The sequence below is a fragment of the Bubalus bubalis genome, chromosome 2 (genome assembly GCF_019923935.1).
Source record: "Bubalus bubalis isolate 160015118507 breed Murrah chromosome 2, NDDB_SH_1, whole genome shotgun sequence".
Taxonomy (NCBI): domain Eukaryota; kingdom Metazoa; phylum Chordata; class Mammalia; order Artiodactyla; family Bovidae; genus Bubalus; species Bubalus bubalis.
Genome location: NC_059158.1, coordinates 156,369,314 through 156,390,271, shown reverse-complemented (window position 1 = coordinate 156,390,271; position 20,958 = coordinate 156,369,314). Strand labels below are relative to the sequence as shown.

Below are 20,958 nucleotides of genomic sequence, written 5' to 3'. Positions count from 1 at the left end.
TCCTTTAACGTGAGGATGGTGAAAGCCCTAGCTCACAAGAGTAAGATGTAGTGCACAGAATTGGAACTCTCTTTCATCTATTTCATCTATGTCTAACAGATGCTATTAGACAAAAGGAGCCCTGATTCCATCAAGGAATATTGAACCTAAGACCATTCACATTGAATTCAAGCCAAATCCTTGTCTCTGTCCTCAAGTTAGTCATTCCCTTTCTGTGACAGTGGCTCAGCTGGTAAAGAATCTGCCTGCAACCTGGGTTTGATCCCTGAGTTGGGAAGATCCCCCCTGGAGAAGTGAAAGACTACCCACTCCAGTATTCTGGCCTGGAGATCCATGGACTGAATAGTCCATGGGGTCGCAAGGAGTCAGACACGACTGAGCGACTTGCACTTTCACCTTCTGTGACAGTGGATAAAATGAAAGTAGGAATTCCAAGTGGAAATTGTGAGGCAAGACAGCACTTTTTGTTGCTCTGGTGACTGGGTTCTTACCAACACCTGGGACCTAGAAGGTGCTGAAATGGAGCACTCTGAGTTGAAGATTGAAAGAAATCAGTATCAACCCAGGCAAAAATCAATATATTTGGCTACAATTGCCTCATATGTGGAAATAACTCATTATTTGCTGGTTACTTCGGTACCTTGTTCTAAGTAAATTTATCAGTCTGAGTTTGTCTTGCAATTCATATAAACAAAAATGTTCATCCAAATCATTTAGCATAAGGGTGACGAGAAGGATAATGTCTAATAATTTTATAAAATAAGAACATTGCAATAACCAGGCAGTATTGAAGTATATAAAAAAAAACTAAAATGAGCTTTCCCATTCTGCCCATCTCCTAAACTCCCTTCCTGGTGATTTTCTATAAGTCACCCACATGCACAAATATACACACGTGTCTGTATTTTTTTATTTATAAAACCAAGACTGTAGTATTGTTGTTGTATGCATATGTAATAATGTATTTAACTGTTCCTTTAATGGAATTGTAGATTTCTAGTTTTACCCACCATTGCAACATTCTGCCTTGTAATACCTTTATACCCTGGTTCAAGTTTATATACCAGTTAAAATAAATACCTTTTAAAGTTGTGTCCCAGGATAGCTGTTCTAAGATTAGATAACTTACCAGAGGTGTTCAGCATTCAGATAGTAATTAGTGATAATTTGGGAATCTTCTAATTAGATAATTCCTGTGACTAATCCTAGTTACGGTTCCCTATGTCTCATATTTTGAGACCTTGGTCAAAATAGGCATTAATCACCTAGAATTCCTGAGGATTTTTTTTTTTTTAATGTGGATTTAGGAAGAGTTATATATATCCACTTTCCTTACCTTGTTCAGCCTGTGCTCTCCTCTGGAAACTAGAATAGATAATGCCTGTCTTGAAGGCAGAAAGATTGAAGAAAGAACGGCATAGGACAGAGGCCATGGCTGATCCAGGGGAACTTGTTTCTCCTTTTCATTTTACTAATCAGATTCCCACGTCCAAGGTAAGAGAAACCAAGGCAAACCATAAAATATCACAGTAATCCAAGTTTACGCCCCAACCAGTAATGCTGAAGAAGCTGAACTTGAACGGTTCTTTGAAGACCTACAAGACCTTTTAGAACTAACACCCAAAAGAGATATCCTTTTCATTATAGGGGACTGGAATGCAAAAGTAGGAAGTCAAGAAACACCTGGAGTAACAGGTAAATTTGGCCTTGGAATACGGAATGAAGTAGGGCAAAGGCTAATAGAGTTTTGCCAAGAGAACACACTGGTCATAGCAAACACCCTCTTCCAACAACACAAGAGAAGACTCTACACATGGACATCACCAGATGGTCAACACTGAAATCAGATTGATTCTATTCTTTGCAGCCAAAGATGGAGAAGCTTTATACAGTCAGCAAAAACAAGACCAGGAGCTGACTGTGGCTCAGATCATGAACTCCTTATTGCCAAATTCAGACTTAAGTTGAAGACAGTGGAGAAAACCACTAGACCATTCAGATAAGACCTAAATCAAATCCCTTATGATTATACAGTGGAAGTCAGAAATAGATTTAAGGGACTAGATCTGATAGATAGAGTGCCTGATGAACTGTGAATACAGGTTCGTGACATTGTACAGTAGACAGGTATCAAGACCATCCCCATGAAAAAGAAATGCAAAAAAGCAAAATGGCTGTCTGGGGAGGCCTTACAAATACCTGTGAATAGAAGAGAAGCAAAAAGCAAAGGAGAAAAGGAAAGATATAAGCATCTGAATGCAGAGTTCCAAAGAATAGCAAGAAGAGATAAGAAAGCCTTCCTCAGCGATCAATGCAAAGAAATAGAGGAAAACAACAGAATGGGAAAGACTAGAGATCTCTTCAAGAAAATTAGAGATACCAAGGGAACATTTCATGCAAAGATGGGCTCGATAAAGGACAGAAATGGTATGGACCTAACAGAAGCAGAAGATATTAAGAAGAGGTGGCAAGAATACACGGAAGAACTGTACAAAAAAGATCTTCATGACCCAGATAATCACGATGGTGTGATCACTGACCTACAGCCAGACATCCTGGAATGTGAAGTCAAGTGGGCCTTAGAAAGCATCACTATGAGCAAAGCTAGTGCAGGTGATGGAATTCCAGTTGAGCTATTCCAAATCCTGGAAGATGATGCTGTGAAAGTGCTGCACTCAATATGTCAGCAAATTTGGAAAACTCAGCAGTGGCCACAGGACTGGAAAAGGTCAGTTTTCATTCCAATCCCAAAGAAAGGCAATGCCAAAGAATGCTCAAACTACTGCACAATTGCACTAATCTCACACACTAGTAATGCTCAAAATTCTCCAAGCCAGGCTTCAGCAATACGTGAACTGTGAACTTGCAGATGTTCAAGCTGGTTTTAGAAAAGGCAGAGGAACCAGAGATCAAATTGCCAACATCTGCTGGATCATGGAAAAAGCAAGAGGGTTCCAGAAAAACATCTATTTCTGCTTTATTGACTATGCCAAAGCCTTTGACTGTGTGCTTGCTGCTTCTGCTAAGTCACTTCAGTCGTATCCGACTCTGTGTGACCCCATAGATGGCAGCCCACCAGGCTCCTCTGTCCCTGGGATTCTCTAGGCAAGAATACTGGAGTGGGTTGCCATTTCCTTCTTCAGTGCATGAAAGTGAAAAGTGAAAGTGAAGTTGCTCAGTCGTGTCCGACTCTTAGCGACCCTAAGGACTGCAGCCTACCAGGCTCCTCCGTCCATGGGATTTTCCAGGCAAGAGTACTGGAGTGGGGTGCCATTGCCTTCTCCACTTTGACTGTGTAGATCACAATAAACTGTGGAAAATTCTTCAAGAGATGGGAATACCAGACAACCTGATCTGCCTCTTGAGAAACCTATATGCAGGTCAGGAAGCAACAGTTAGAACTGGACATGGAACAACAGACTGGTTCCAAATAGGAAAAGGAATATGTCAAGGCTGTATATTGTCACCTTGCTTATTTAACTTATATGCAGAGTACATCATGAGGAATGGTAGAAGCACAAGCTGGAATCAAGATTGCCGGGAGAAATATCAGTAACCTCAGATATGCAGGTGACACCACCCTTATGGCAGAAAGTGAAGAGGAGCTAAAAAGCCTCTGGATGAAAGTGAAAGAGGAGAGTGAAAAAGGTGGCTTAAAACTCAACATTCAGAAAACGAAGATCATGGCATTTGGTCCCATCACTTCATGGGAAATCGATGGGGAACCAGTGGAAACAGCGTCAGACTTTATTTTTTGGGGCTCCAAAATCACTGCAGATGGTGACTGAAGCCATGAAATTAAAAGACACTTACTCCTTGGAAGGAAAGTTATGGCCAATCTAGATAGCATATTCAAAAGCAGAGACGTTACTTTGCCAACAAATGTCCATCTAGTCAAGGCTATGGTTTTTCCAGTGGTCATGTATGGATGTGGGAGTTGGACTGTGAAGACAGCTGAGTGCCGAAGAATTGATGCTTTTGAACTGTGGTGTTGGAGAAGACTCTTGAGAGTCCCTTGGACTGCAAGGAGATCCAACCAGTCCATTCTAAAGGAGATCAGCCCTGGGTGTTCTTTGGAAGGATTGATTCTAAAGCTGAAACTCTAATACTTTGGCCACCTCATGCGAAGAGTTGTCTCATTGGAAAAGACTCTGATGCTGGGAGGGATTGGGGGCAGGAGGAGAAGGGGACGACAGAAGATGAGATGGCTGGATGGCATCACTGACTCGATGGACGTGAGTCTGAGTGAACTCCGGGAGTTGGTGATGGACAGGGAGGCCTGGCGTGCTACAATTAATGGGGTAGCAGAGTGGGACACGACTGAGCGACTGAACTGAACTGAATCAGATTAGTTCTTCCTCCTAACTCAGGGAAACTTTGTTAGACCTGGGCTGAAAATGTGTGTTTCAGTTCTTTCCCCTCTTGAGAGCAGAAGTTGCCTTCTGGAAATAGAAGTAGAAAGGAATAACAGTTCTCCTAACAATATAATATATGCTTTGTTGAAAATTGCACATCAATTTTGATAAATTGTATTCTCTTTTAAAGTTAGTCTTGTCTTAGAAGGAATTCATGGTGAATTTAATATTTGCTTTGTAAAGGTCTCAGATTACCTATCAAAATTATTAAAAATTATCTGCATATGGAATTCACTAAATGATAACCTCAGCTTGAAAGATAGTTTTTTTTTAAATGCCTTATTTTAATGTGCAGAAACTACCTCCTCGTATACAACTGCTGCTACTGCTAAGTCGCTTCAGTCATGTCCGACTCTGTGCGACCCCATAGACGGCAGCTCACCAGGCTCCCCCGTCCCTGGGATTCTCCAGACAAGAACACTGGAGTGGGTTGCCATTTCCTTCTCCATTGCATTAAAGTGAAAAGTGAAAGGGAAGTCACTCAGTCGTGTCCGCCTCTTAGCGATCCCATGGACTGCAGCGTACCAGGCTCCTCCATCCATGGGATTTTCCAAGCAGGAGTATTGGAGTCGGGTGCCATTGCCTTCTCTGCCTGTACAACTAGTTCCGGCCAAAATGCAGAGCCATTTTACTTTTTAACCTTTCCAAATGTCATCTGTTCCATATGTTAATATTGAATATGTGGCCTGTTTGTAGTATAACAGTTATAACAATGACAGGGTCCCAGTCCTCCAGGAGACGAAAGTGAGTGGGAGGAGACTGTTAATTATTATCCAGTACAGGCTTAAGGGCTCTATTAGTGTAAGGGATACAGTGGGCTTCCCAGGTCATGCTATAGGTGAAAACCCCGCCTCCCAGTGCAGGAGACATTCATGTAACAATTAAACACTGTCCTCATACATTCTGCTTCTACATGTGTGGTAAGACCTACAATACATTGATACCATTTTTACTTTCAACAATCACCTTTCAATAGAAATAAGAAAAGCCTTCATATTTATTTACTCACATAGTGACCATTTCTGGTTCTCTCTCTCCTTTTCTGTAGATTTAGATTTTCATCTTGTATCATTGCCTTTCTGCTTAAAGAACTTCCTTTAATCTTTTTGTAGTGAAGTTCTGTTTTCAAGAATTCTTCTGGATATTATATGTGTGAACGACTCTTTATTTTGCCATTATTTTTTTTAATATTTATATTATTTAATTATTTAATAGATATATATAATTTAACGAAAGTGGGAACATTAATGTATTTATGGGAGGAGAAAACACAATGGCAAGCAGTATGTTTTTCAAACCCCAACTGATAACATCAAACAATTCAGGCTTCATTTTAGTGGATAACAGCACCATTCATTCTTCCCTGAAACTGGAATTGAAATCTGTTTTCACGGGGTAAGAGTTCTAGGTTCCAAAACTCCCATCTCCTCTCCCACCCCAGTACTTTCAAGTACTTGTCTTGACTTGCGTTGTTTCTGAAAATAAGTCTTCCGTCTTCTTTGTGTGTTTTGTGTTCTTTTTCTCTGGCTGCTTTTAATATTTTCCACTGTATCTCTGGTTTATTTAATTATGTTGTCAGTGTTATTCCTGGGTCTCTTTTTATTAATTAACTTCTCTTCTCATTCTGGGTTGTATTTCCTTACTTCTTTATGTACCTTGTGGATTTTCAGTGGATACCAGACGTTTGAATTTTACTTTGTTGGAGGCTGTTTTTTTGTTTGTTTGTTTTTTTTGTTTTTTTTTTGATGTCTGATCTTATTTATTTGTTACTCTTAGAACATCTCATTTTTGACTGGACTCAGAAGTAGAAGCTCCCAGAGAGGACAGCCTCCCTCTCTTGGCAATCTGTTCCTGCCGTTTTTCTTTGGCTTCCTTGAAATTAAAAGACACTTACTCCTTGGAAGGAAAGTTATGGCCAATCTAGATAGCATATTCAAAAGCAGAGACGTTACTTTGCCAACAAATGTCCATCTAGTCAAGGCTGGGCTCTGAATGGATTCTTCCTCCCTACGCTGCAGTCTGAAGACTCTCTCTAGGCAGCAGTCTGGAATAATAATAGGGCTCACATTTTGTTTCCTGTGTTCACTGTCACTGTCCTGTGCTCCCTGATACCCAGTGCCTGGAAATCCTTGTTGCATAATTTGTTCAGTGTTTTAGTTACTCTAGTTGTTCTGTTTGAATTAGGATCAATTCAGTTCCTATTACCATAACAGACGTTCTCATTCATATTTCTATTCATATTTTCTAAACATTTTTGCTTTTGGAATGTAGACAATTAATGAAAATATATCAATATTTACTTGTTCTTTGACTGTTGTCTCCTCAGGATGTAATGTGGTCATTGCATCCCGTAAGTTTGATAGGTTAAAATCTGCTGCAGATGAACTGAATGCCAGTCTGCCTCCTACGGTCCAGGCTCAAGTTACTCCCATAAAATGTAACATCCGTAATGAAGAGGAGGTAAAGCTAATCTCTCTTTTTTTTTTTAATTGAAATACAGTTGATTTACAATGTCATGTTTAATTTTTGCTGTATAGCAAAGTGACTCAGTTATGTGTGTGTGTGTGTGTGTGTGTGTGTGTGTTTGTGTGTCCTTTTTCATATTCTTCTCCATTATGGTTCATCACAGGATATTGAATATAGTTTCATACGCTATATAGTAGGACCTTGTTGTTTATCCATCCTTTATATAATACCTTGTATCTGCTAATCCCACACTCCCAATTCTTCCTTCCTCCTTGGCAACCACAAATCTGTTCTGTGTATCTGTAAGTCTGTTTTTGTCTTGTAGACATGTTGATTTGTGTCATATTTTAGATTCCACATATAAGTGAGGTCATATAGTATTTGTTTTTCTTATTTCACACAGTATGGTATTTTCAAGGTTCATCCATGTTGCTGAGTTTTGAGTTCACTCGCTCAGTTGTGTCCGACTCTTTGCGACCCCCATGAACTGCAGCACACCAGGCCTCCCTGTCCATCACCAACTCCCAGAGTCCACCCAAACCTATGTCCACTGTGTTGGTGATGCCATCCAACCATCTCATCCTCTGTTGTGCCCTTCTCCTCCCACCCTCAATCTTTCCCAACATCAGGGTCTTTTCAAATGAGTCAGCTTTCCGCATCGGGTGGCCAAAGTATTAGAGTTTCAGCTTCAGCATCAGTCCCTCCAGTGAACACCCAGGACTGATCTCCTTTAGGATGGACTGACTGGATCTCCTTGTAGTCCAAGGGACTCTCAAGAGTCTTCTCCAACACCACAGTTCAAAAGCATCCATTCTTTGGCGCTCAGCAAGTAGCCTCAGGAGAAAGACAGGAAGGGAAGACGTGGAGGGAAGCTAAGCAAGAACAGTTTAGTCTGGAGGCTACCTTTCATGCCTTCTGCCCTTTAACTCATTTTGTAATGTCTGTTTCATCACTCTCCAATATTCTGAGTTGGTTGTTTACAGATTCAGTTCAGTTCAGTTCAGTCGTTTAGTTGTGTCTGACTCTGTGACCCTGTGAACCGCAGCACACCAGGCCTCCCTGTCCATCACCATCTCCTGGAGTCCACCCAAACCCATGTCCATTGAGTTGGTGATGCCATCCAACCATCTCATCATCTGTTGCCCCCTTCTCCTCCTGCCCTCAATCTTTCCCAGCATCAGGGTCTTTTCAAATGAGTCAGCTCTTCGCATCAGGTGGCCAAAGTATTGGAGTTTCAGCTTCAACATGAGTCCTTCCAGTGAACACCCAGGATATTATATGTATTTACAGTTTACAGATTATTGGATGAGTGATCCAAATCCTTGGACAAATCTTGTCATCAAAATTCTAAATTTAGCATTATGATCTATGGGTATTGAAGCATATTGATATGAAGCATATTGAAGCATATGGGTATTTAGCATATTGATCTATGGGTGACACAGGGTTTTCAGGTTTATTCATTGTGACTACATCTTCATTTATTATGGTTCTCAGAGTTACTATTCACTGTGAGATATTGTAAGCTCTGCTACTCTTCTAAAGCACATGATAAAGTCCAAGTAGCAAGTTAGTTATTAACCAGTTCACTCTTAAAATTTTATTTGTTTGCTGGAGTATAATTCATGTACAATATTACATAAGTTACAGGTGTATAATATAGTGATTCATAATTTTTAAAGGTGATACTCCATTTATAGTTACCATAAAATATTTGCTATATTCCCCATGTTGTATAATATATTCATTTAACTTATTTTATACCTAACAGGCTGTAGCTCTTAATCTCCTACCCCTCCATTGTTGCTCTCTGCTTCCCTCTTGACACTGGTAACCACTGGTTTATGCTCTGTCTCTATGAATCTGCTTCTTTTTTTTTGTTATATTCACTAGTTTGTTGTACTTTTTAGATTCTGCATATAAATGCTGTCATATAGTGTTTGTCTGTAACTAGTTCACTTTTACTGTTTTTCTTTAGGTAAATAATTTGGTCAATTCCACCTTAGATATTTATGGTAAGATCAATTTCTTAGTAAACAACGGAGGAGGCCAGTTCTTCTCTCCTGCTGAAAAAATCAGTTCAAAGGGGTGGAATGCTGTGATTGAAACCAACCTGACGGGCACCTTCTACATGTGCAAAGCAGGCAAGTGTGATCAATAATCCAAAAAGTCAAAGTGTATTTATGTTAAGATCATAGGGCACCTGAAAGAGAAATTGTGAGGGGCTCAGAACACTGAGTCCCTCACAACACTTATTGTCATCAACACTTATTGCCCTAATTTAACTTATATACAATATAGCCATGTAAATTGCTACATTTCTGGAGAGTAATTTGGCAGTATTTTAAAAATATGAATTTGCTTGATCTGTTGATTTTATTTCTAGAAAGTTACGTAAAAATGATTAAGAATTTGTACAAAGATATAGCTACAGAGTGCTTCATTAAATTAAGGAAAACTCCATACTTATTTTGTTTTTAAGAAATAAATCTGTTAAACCTATTGTAAGGACCTATTAATTCCATGAAACCTTCAAGGAGAATACCAGAGTCCACATTTTTTCTGACTAATAAGTAACTAGCACACATGCATAGTTTTTGGATTAAAGGTTATCTTTCATAGGTGGTAATGCTCAACCCTGAAATTGGGTAACTGAAGAGTTTCCTTACAAGCTATTCAGGACATTTCTATGCTGCAAAATGTGAAATGAGTATAATTCTGACCCACAGGGTCTTCACCCCAACATGGATTAGGCTTTATATTTTTAGCATTTCTAAGTCAAAGGTCTTGAAGACATTTTCAGGCTTTATCTAACTGGTAATCTGTATTAATTGTGACACCAGGATTGACTACTGAAGTGTAGAGATCCAGAAAAATATAGGCGCTTGAATAAGATATTTGATTTCTCCCTCACATAAAAATTCAAGGTGTATAGTCCAGGGATAGTATGGTAGTTTCATAATCATTAGGGAATAAGGATCTTTCTTCTTGTTTACAGTCTTTAACATGTCCATTCCCTAGTCCAAAATGGCTGCTTCAGTTCCTGCCATCATAACTGCATTCTAGACAGCAGGAATTCAGAGAAGTGTAAAATTCATTCTTTTTAACAGCATTGTCTGGAAGTAGCACCATTACATTTACTGACATTCATCATCAACTCAAACTCAGTTAAACGATTATGCCTACCTATAAGTGATACTGGGAAATAGAATCTTTAGCTGTGTGCCTAAGTACAAATTCAATTTCTTGTAAGAAGAGAAGAATGAGTGCTAGGAGACAGGTTTTAGTCTCTGACTCAGCCTTCATAGTTCAGTGCTTTGACATCTTCCAGCACTCAAGTCAGCAATCTCTTACAAACCATCAGTTCCATTAATTAGAACTTTGCAGAGTCTAGATTCAGTTATGATTTTTATTAGCCAGAATTGAATTAAAGAATCCAAGGCCTATAGTTTTTATTTTGTTTTTACTTTAAACAATGGGACTTAGCTTTTGGTTTTGACAGCAAGGAATATGGGACATATATTTTTCTATACCAGAATAATAATAGTGAAAAACTGAAAACCATTTAAATATTTTAAAGTAAAATATTAGTTGAGTGAAGTTTTATACATCTATAGGATAAAGTACTATGCAGCCACTAAAAATATAGGTACAAAAGTCTACTTCTCAGTATGAAAAGATATTCCTAGATATCACTGAGTGAAAAAAAAGGTTTAAAACACTATCCAGAGTGATCACATTTCTGCAAAAAACAGTATATATTTATTATATGGCTATATATAAATAGAGATAATTCTGAAAGAGTTTCTAATAAAACATTGACATCTCTGGGAGGTAAAATTACATATTATTTTCATCTTTTTCTTTTTGCTTCTCTGCTTTTTCTAATTTTTCTAAATTGAATGTGTATTGTTTATATAATTAAAATAATTTAAGTCATGACTGCCCTGAAGTTTCAGCTTCTTCAGCTTGTGCTCTTTGACACCATATGCGGCTGTTAAAGAATTGTGTAAAGATCCACGTTTAAATTTCTGGTGAATTTAGACTTTTCTATAACCTTTAATTATTCATTTTACTAATGTAGAAATTTTTTTCTCTCCATTTGTGTTTGGAAAAATTTTGAATATATGAAAAAGTTAAATAATGCAGTGAACTCTCCTAAGGCATACCTTGTTTTATTATGTTTTGTTTTATTGCCCATCAAGCAAATCTGTCAGCAATGTTTTTCTAACAGCTTTTGCTTACTTTGGGTCTCTGTGTCATATTTTGGTAATTAGCACAATATTTCAAACTTTTTCATTATTATATTTGTTATGATGATTTATGATCAGTGATTTTTGATGATACTGTTGCAAAAAGATTATGACTTGCTGAAGGCTCAGGTGATGGTTAGCATTTTTTAGTGATAAAATATTTTTTAAATTAAGGTTGTACTTTTTTTTTTAGACATAATGCTGTTGTACATTTAATAGACTATAGTATAGTGTAAACATAACTTTTATATGCACTGGGAAAGAAAAAAAATTTGTGTGATTCACTTGATTGCAATATTGCATTATTGTGATGGTCTGGAACTGAACTTACCGTATCTCTGATCCCTGTCTGTATACCTTTCATTTAGATTCACCAAGTGCTAACATTTTGCTGTATTTGCATTCTCTAATCTCTGTGTCTTTCCCCCTCTCATCCTCGCTCCCTTTCTATCTCCCCTCAACACCCCACACCCTTTTCACAAATAATTTAAAAGTGAATTGCATACATCATCACACTTTGACTTACATTTTTAAAGAATAAAGAAATGTTGTCTATGCAACTGCAATACCATTATCACACCAAAGGAAATATACAGTAATTCAGTAAGATCGATTATCACATAATCATATTGGAATTTCCCTTAAAATCTAGTAGTGTGGGCGATATTATTCCTAGACTCGTGGTGTGTCATGTGGGCTGAAGCGAGTAAATCAGTTCAGTTGTGCCTGACTCTTTGTGACCCCATGGACTGCAGCATGCCAGGCCTCCCTGTCTCTGTAAATAAGTTATTTTAGTGCAATTGAGAACCAAGATTTTTGGCATTGGTAAAAGGAGAAGTGAATGTAGACAGATGAGGCTGAATAAAAACCCTTATAGTCCAGAATTTAATTAGAAGCATTAGCATGGACTCAAGATATATTTTTTCTTTAAAATAAAATATGTATTCCCTGGCTTTGTCCCCTGAAAAGAAACAGCTATTAATTCAGTGACAGTGTGCCCTCCTAGCATCCTTTGTGTGATCTCTGAATGTTACTTCCAGTTAAAAGGAACTGGGATTCCTTAGTGAAACAGCTTATTACAGGTCTGGGGGAGCAAATATGCACGATAAGCCTAGAATATTTTGTTCCAACAGAAATCTAGGAAGCTATATGGATATGTTACTGAACCAAACTTGGGTCTGCTCGCCTGCATGTGGTGAAGCCAGTCAACTGAACGTTGGGTTGCCATGAAGGAAAGTATGGGGAGAGTCAGCAGCTTATGCTCAAAAGATGTGAACTCCCTAATAGCTTTCAGGGAAGGGTTTTGTTTTTTCTTTTTTTCCCGTAACTTTGTTTATTTATTTTACTTTTGGCTGTCCTGGGTCTTGTTGCTCCTCCGACTTTTCTGTAGTGTGGAGAGCGGGGCCTACTCTAGTTGGAGTGGGAAGCCTTCTCATTGCAGTGGCTTCTCGTTACAGAGCACAGGCTCTAGGGCAGGCGAGCTTCAGCAGTTGAGGCTCCTGGGCTCTAGAGCACAGGCTCAGTAGTTGTGGCGTACCAGCTTTAGTCGCTCTGCAGCCTGTGGGATCGTCCCAGATGGGAGATGGAATCCATGTATCCTTCATTGGCATGCAGATTCTTTACCACTGAGCCACCAGGGAAGCCCCAAGGGAGAGTTTTTAATGTCAGTGTTAGGGAGGGAGCTGCAGGGCAGGTGATCAGCTCGTGCACAATTTTCAGCTTGGTTGGCGTCCAGGTGAAGTTTTGAGCATCACTGATCTTTTGGTTTCGGCTGGTCTAGTGTATGCATGCTTGCAGTCAGCAGTTTTCATCTGGTGAGGGTCTTCCTGTAAAAACAACTTAGGAATGTGTGTCAAGCCTTTATCTGTATCTTTCAGGGAACTGGAAGTTTGGTGACTCTGCTATGTGTCTGATTTATAAGTTTTTACCAGTTTCCCAGCCCAACAGCTATTCTTTGTTTCTGCATCTTCACACTTCCTAATTATTAATTCTTTTTTAAAAAATTATTTGTTTATTTATTTATTTGGCTGCATTGGGTCTTAGTTGTGGCAAGTAGGATCTTTTAGTTGTGGCATGTGGAGTCTAGTTTCCTGACCAGGGATTGAACCCAGGCCCGTTGCATTGGGAGCATGGAGTCTTAGCCACTGGACCAGTTGCTCAGTCATGTCCAACTCTTTGCGACCCATGGACTGTAGCTCACCAGGCTCCTCTGTCCATGGAATTCTCCAGACAAGAATACTGGAGTGGGTTGCCATTCCCTTCTCCAGGGGATCTTCCCAACCCAGGGATCGAGCCAGGGTCTCTTGCATTGTAGGCAAATTCTTTACCATCTGAGCCACCAGGGTATGAAAAAATTGTCCTAGATTAAAAAAATATTGTATTTTATGTTTTCTTGTGGTTTTACCTCCTTTTTTTCTGTCATAACACGATTTGGTGAGAATTCACTAGAAAGCATTAAATAATAGTGGGTAGACAAGCTTACTTTTGCTCAAGCTTTTAATAGAAATAGGTATTGAATTGTTCTCTGGTCTTTCCATTCTAAAAACTGGACTTGCACTGAATTGAGTCCTGATGTACATCTCTAATATTGCCTTGATTTGTGTGAATAGAAAGTTTGCCTAAATTTCAAATTGCCTTCAAAAAGGATAAAATATTTACAAATAAAGTTAGCAAAATAATATAAGGTTTATATGCTAACAACTGCAAAACATTGCTGAGAGAAATGAGAGAAGATGTAGATAAATGGAAAGACATTCTGTGTTTATGGATTGAAAGACTCAATATTTTTAAGATGGTAGTTCTTTCCAAATCGATCTGTAGGTTCAATGCAGTCCTTATCAATCCTTTTGCAAAAATTGACAAACTGATCCTAGAATATATATGGACATGCAAAGGACTCAAAATAGCCAAAGCAATTTTACAAAAGAAGAAATACTTCTTGATTTCAAAACTGTTTATTGATTTTAAGATGAGACAGTATAACACTGGCATAAGAATAGATGTATAGATCAGTGAAACAGCATTGAGAATCCAGAAGTAAATCCTTATATTTATGATCAATTGATTTTCATCAGATGTGCCAAGGCAGTTCTTTGGGGAAATGATAGTGTCATCAACAAACGGTGCTGGGAAAGTTGGATATCCACATGCAAAAGAGTCTTACCTCACATAATAAATAAAAGTTAACTGAAAGTCCAAAATTAGGATCATGGACCTAAATGCAGGAAATAAAATTATAAAACTTTTAGAAGCAAGTAAGGGAAAAAATCTTTATGACTTTGGGTTAGGCAGAATCCTAAGATACCCACCAAAAATACATCCATTAAATAAAAAATTGTAATTGGACTTAATCAAAATTAAACATGTTTGTGCTTCAAATGACACCAATAAGAAAATGAAAAAATAAACCACAGACTGGGAAGAACGTTTTACAAATCACATATCTGATAACAGACTTATATCCAGAATATACAAAAAGTCTTATAAAAGCAACCCAAATTTAAAAAAGGCAAAAGATTTGAATAGATGGGTCACCAAATAAGATATATAAATGGTGAATAAGCACATGAGAAGATTCTTAACACCGTTTAAATCATTAAAAAAATGCAAATCAAAGTCTCAGTAAGATACCACACTATACCCATTAGAATGGCTTTAACCAAAAAGCCAGATAGTTTTGTGGAGAAACTGGAACCCTCCTGCATTTCTGATGAGAATGTAAAATGGTGAAAACACTTTGGAAAACAGTTAAGCAGTTTCTTAAAAAGTTAAGCATAGATTTAACATGTATGTGTGTTTGTTAGTCGCTCAGTTGTGTCAGACTATTTGTGACCCCATGCACTGTAGCCCACCAGGCCCCTCTGTCAATGGAATTTTCCAGGCACAAATACTGGTTGTTACTGTTCAGTTGCTCGGTTGTGTCCAACTTTTTGCGACCTCATGGACTGCAGCACGCCAGGTTTCCCTCTCCTTCACCATCCACCAGAGCTTGCTCAAACTCATGTCCGTTGAGTTGGTGATGCCATCCACCATCTCATCCTCTGTGGTCCCCTTCTCCTCCTGCCTTCTATCTTTTCCAGCATCAGGGTCTTTTTCTAATGAGTCAGCTCTTTGCATCAGGTGGCCAAATTACTGGAGCTTCAGTTTCAGCATCAGTCCCTCCAATGAATATTCAGGATTAATTTCCTTTAGGATGGACTGGTTTGATCTCCTTGCAGTCCAAGGCACTCTCAAGAGTCTTCTCCAGTACCATGGTTCAAAACCATCAATTCTTTAGAGCCTCAATAAAAATTTTTATAAAAAGAAAATATAAATTAGAATTTAAAAAATATCATATAAGCAGCAAGCTGGAATGGTATCAGGTAAGAGTCAAGCACTATTTAATAGGGCTTCCCTTGTGGCTCAGCTGTTAAAGAATCTGCCTGCAATGTGGGAGACCTGGGTTCCCATCCCTGGGTTTGGAAGATCCCATGGAGAAGGGAAAGGTTACCCACTCCAGTATTCTGGCCTGGGGAATTCCATGGACTGTATAGTCCATGGGGTCACAGAGAGTCGAACACAACTGAGTCACTTTCACTTTCTTTTCACTTCAATGCTCAGCCTTCTCTATGGTCCAGCTCTCACACCCATACATGACTACAGGAAAAACCATAGCTTTGACTATATGGACCTTTGTCAGCAAAGTAATGTCTCTGCTTTTTAATATGCTGTTTAGGTTTGTTATTGCTTTTCTTCCAAGGAGCAAGTGTCTTTTAATTTCATGGCTGCAGTCACCATCTGCAGTGATTTTGGAGCCCAGGAATACTGGAATGGGTAGCTATTTACTTCTCCAGGGGATCTTCTAACCCAGGGATTGAACCAGGGTCTTCTGCATTGTAGGTAGATTTTTTACCATCTGAGCTACCAGGTCATATGCAGATTTAGCGTATGACGCAGCAATTCCACTTGTAGGTATCTCCCTACTAGAAGTAAATACATATGTCCACACAAAGACTTGTATTCATAATCACCCAAACGTGGAAACTGTCCAGTTGTTCATCAGTTGGTGAATGGGTAAATAAAATATGGAATGTACACACAATAGAATACTATTTAGCAATAAAAAGTAGCATTTTTATTTTCATGTGTTACAGTATGGATGAACCTCCCCAAAACTATTCTGAGTTAAAGAAGGCAGGCACAAATGACCAAATAAATGAAATATTCAGAAAGGGCAAATCTATAGAAAGAGAATGTAGATGAACGTTTGCCTGGGGATGGGTTGGACTGCAAATGGTCACAAAGGGACTTTTTGGAGTGACAGAAATATTTGAAAACTGGATTGTGGTGATATGTATTTATTAAAAACCATTAAGTCATACACAGAAGATGGATGAATTTTATGTTATCTATATGTGCTGTCAAAGTAAATTATACCTCAATAGTTTTATAAAAAAATATAAATTAGAATTTTAAAAATATGGTATAAGCAGCAAGCTGGAACATGGTATCAGGGAAGAGTCAGGACACTATTTAATAGGATTGTCTTTCTGTCTCCTGCAGTTTACAACTCCTGGATGAAAGAACATGGGGGATCTATTGTCAATATCACTGTACTGACTAAAAATGGATTTCCGGGAGCTGTGTAAGCACTTACATTTTTTTCTTCCTATGCCTTTGGGTTTGTCCGTTGAATAGCTGGGGAGTAGGTAGAGCGATTTTCTTAAATAAAGATCGTTAGTCCCTATAATGCACTGGGACTCCAATACTTAAAATTCCCTTTATTGAACTTTGAAACGTACTTCTAAAACATTACCATTCGTATTAGGGTTACCCAATTTTCCAAGGAAATAAAAACAGTTATAGGCCCAGTTAAATAATATCTTTTTATCAGTATGTCCCAAATATCTCATGGAGCATTCTTGTTGTTTTTGTCTGTTTTGGCCACACAGTGCGCTTGCGGGTTTTTAATTCTCTCACCAGGGATAGAACCCATGCCCTCCTGCAGTGGAAGGGTGGAGTCCTAACCACTGGACTGCCAGGGAATTTCCACATGGGGCATGCTTATGCTAAAAATGATTTGTTGTCTCCTGTAAAAATTCACATTTAACTGAATGTCTTGTATTTTATCTGGCAGTCCTAATCCAGATGTAACTAAATGTATCTGGAGACATCTTTCTGGTTAAAATGAGGAAATGAAACCAATCTATGATAATTTAGTTTTGAGCATTGTGGATATACCTATCCAGATTTAAATAGAACTGCTAGTAAATTATTGTTCCATAATAGAATTTGACCTATTTGACTCTTATTCTGATTTTAATAAATTTTTATTTTGGAAACTGATTTTTAAAAAATTTTTAAACTTTTTTATTTTATATTGGTTTATAGTTGGTTAACATTTTTTTTTTTAAAGAAAGTAAATGAACAGCCTACTGGCATAGTAGTTTCTTTCATAATAGCTAAAAGGCTACTCAAAACAGAAAGTTGAAAAACATACCAGGAAGCTACTTGACCAAGTTTAATAGTTAAAGAGTATGATTAAAAAAAAAATGAGTTATGCTGATTCCTTTTGTATCTTGTAAGCTCTGATTCTTTCCATTTTTTAAATTAAAATTTTATAAAAAACTTTCCAACACAGAATTTCTGTTTTTGTGAAGTAGACCTATCTTGGTATTAAATTATGCATGCTAGTTTAAACAAACAACTATATAATGTAGAAAGTGAAGTCCTCCATACTCTTTCATCCTAGAGATAACCTGTTCAGTAAGGTGGTGATCTTAATCCCTTTACAATTAGTAAGTAATTGATAAGGCAATAATTTGGTACTCTGTTAATATTGTTTGCCACCATGATTTTAGCAACCATTGTTGACCCTTTTGTGAATCACTCATTACACTGGGGCTGTGAAAATGTTGGTTTTTCTGATTTCATAGTTGCTTCTATGCTTTTTAGTTGATGGTGCAGTGCTTAGTCATGTCCAACTCTTTGCAATCCCACGGACTGTAGCCCACCAGGCTCCTCTGTTCATGGGATTCTCTAGGCAAGAATACTGGAGTGCATTTCCTTCTCCAGGGGATCTTTCCAACTTAGGGATTGAACCTAGGTCTCCTGCATTACAGGCAGATTCTTTAGCTGATACTCTTCTGTAGAAAGACTTATATTAATATTACAACCATCACTTCTTTAATATATGTTACTATTATTATTAACTTCTTTAGTATACCACTATGAAGTCACAGACTTCTTTTCAAATTGATTATTTCAAAAGCACACATTGTCTCAAATTTAATAGAAATTTGTGTTGTTTCTATATTTTGCTATTACAGATAATTCTGCAATGAATAACATTATAAATATTTCTTTCATGTTTGCAGAGGTATATCTTTAGGGTGGGCTTTCCAAGTGGTGCTAGTTGTAAAGAGCCCATCTGCAGATGCAGGAGACATAAGAGATATGGGTTCCATCCTTGGGTCAGGAAGATCCCCTGGAGAAGGGCATGACAACCCACTCCAATATTCTTACCTGTAGAATCCCATGAAGAGAGAAGCCTGGTGGGCTACAGTCCATAGAGTTGCAGAGAGTCGGACATGACTGAAGTGATTTAGCAACAGCAGCAGCAGCATCTTCAGGGTACATCCCCAAAGTTGGATTGCTGGGTGGAGGGTAAAGGCATCCTGTTAGGCATTTGCAAGTTTCTTTGCTTTTTGCTGTCCCATCAGCAATGAACGAGAGTGCCTGTTCTCAGAGCCTCACGAAAAATGTGTCTTGGCAATTTCTGGACAACTCTGATGGGCAAGATATAGTATCTCAGTGGATCATCTATTCATTTGTTAAAAGGCTACCTGAGTATCTCTTGTTTGTGTGTTTGAATTGCATTGTTGTTTTCACACATGCTTCTCTGGTTCTTATCATTTCCTGACATTTTCAGTGTCCTCTAAGAGTAGTCCAATTTCCATTACAATCTATGCAAAGGAGCTTAGACGGACCGGCTGATCTTTTGGGTCATTGTCAATCATTACAAGGGCAAGAGACAGGCTTGGTATCTCTCATGGAGAGAGAATTCGTGGCCCAAATACCTATCAATGAATGAATGAATAAACAAATTATGGTTTAGCTATATAATGTATTCCTCAGAAATGAAAAGTGAACTATTGATTCATGCAGCAATGTGGATAAATCTGAAAATAATATTCTGAGTGAAAGAAGCCAGATGGAAAAGATCATGTATGTATGATTTCATTTATATGTTTTAAGTTTTAGAAGGATTTAAAAGTTTTGTTAGTGTTAGATTCACTGAGAGTTGGATATTATTCTACCTCCTATTCATAAATTATAGGAAGGAAATGAAGCAGTGTGATAGCCTTTCAGGTGGTTTATCACTCATAATCTCCTCCTGCACAGATTGGTAGACATTTTAAATCACATCTGATACAGAAATAAGGCCTTAGTATTTCAGAAAATGTTCTCGGTGAAAGAATGGCTATGAGGCTTGTTATTCAGATGGTGAAATGAATTCTCACAGAACTTGTAGTCCAGATAAATGCCCTTCCCTTCCTTCTCTCTGGGCTTTTGCTTTAAAAGAAGAGTGGCTGGAACAATGCCCATATAGCACAGTCACCAACCTGCAGCTGAATTTTCCGCCATCTGTTCTGTTTTGATGGGGGTCACTTTCCCTTCCTGGAAAGGGTGTTTTTATAAACCCTGTGGTCCATTCAGGTGTCTCACCCACCTGAAACTCCCAGCTATGCCAGCCAGAATCAAATCCTTCAGAACACAGGACCGCTGGTGATGTTGCCAAAATCTTACTTTCCTATGCCCATTGAAGCTGAAGAAAAAAATACAGAGAGTTTAGAGGAACTATAAAGGTGGCTTTAATCCTCACCCAGTGGAGGGGCGAACACAGTAGGTTTGTGCCTCAAGAGCTGTGCCCCCGCCTTCCTATAGGAATCTGGAGGATTATATAGATGAGGGCTAGCAGTCAGGGATTGGAGATGAGGAATAAAGGTATAAGGACCTTGTATTCTTCTTCCTCTTGCACTGATTCAAAAACAGTCACAGGTTGGTTCAGATAGCCCAATAATTGAGTCTGGCAGTCCAGTAGCCTGGTGGTTGGATCCATTGTCTTTTATGAACTGTACTCCGGCCCTCTTTCTATAATGCAAAAGAGAAAAATCACAAGGGGTGGTTTGCCAAGAGACTTCTGTACAGGTGGCACCAAATTCAGGATGTAATTAGCACAGAGTTAAAGGACAGTAGGTGCAGAATGTAGTCCATGCAGAGTTAGGGGGCAGAACAGGTTAGGAACAGTTAAAGTAAAAACAAGGAGTAACCGGATCTGCTCACTGTTCTCTCCATCTTCTTTGTTCTCAGGAAAGGAAAGAAAAACTCACTTTTTCTTTTCCCGCCTTTTCACTGCAACACTGGATAAGCAGTAAATCTCTCTGGATAAACTCTCTGCTTTTTCTTCACAAATGTTACCTTTTTTTTTTTTTTTTTTTTCCCAATCCCCAGAAACAAACAGATTAGGATGTGCTGTTTCAAAGATCCAGAGTAACTTTCAATTTCTGTGTAATTTTCTTCAGTGCCAAACACTGCAGAGCAAGGGCATATCCTTTCTTCCTTATGGAACGAACAGAGAGCTGGGGGCTTCAGGCTGTCATACCTGTTGTAGGTGGTCTCACCATCCAGCAGCAGTTTCCCTTCTGACATCACACTCTTCTCTGCCAGCCTCTTCAGTAGATCTTTGAGTGTGGAGATGTAGTCTGAAGATGCTATTGTGATTGCACTGAGTCTGTATTAAATGTCCTCTTCATCAGCTAACCTTGAGAGAACTATGCAGGGGA

The 20,958-nt window shown here is 38.5% G+C and overlaps 1 protein-coding gene across 4 annotated transcripts in view; it reads left to right on the top strand.

Moving 5' to 3' along the window:
• PECR (peroxisomal trans-2-enoyl-CoA reductase) overlaps positions 1-20,958 on the top strand; it is a 44,086-nt gene that overhangs the window by 3,402 nt on the left and 19,726 nt on the right. For all 4 annotated transcript variants that reach the window (XM_006076463.4, XM_025278221.3, XM_025278222.3 and 1 more), the window contains 3 exons: positions 6,742-6,875; positions 8,860-9,025; positions 16,676-16,757. In XM_006076463.4, coding sequence (XP_006076525.3) covers positions 6,742-6,875; positions 8,860-9,025; positions 16,676-16,757 — 382 coding nt within the window. The remainder of the gene's footprint in view (positions 1-6,741; positions 6,876-8,859; positions 9,026-16,675; positions 16,758-20,958) is intronic.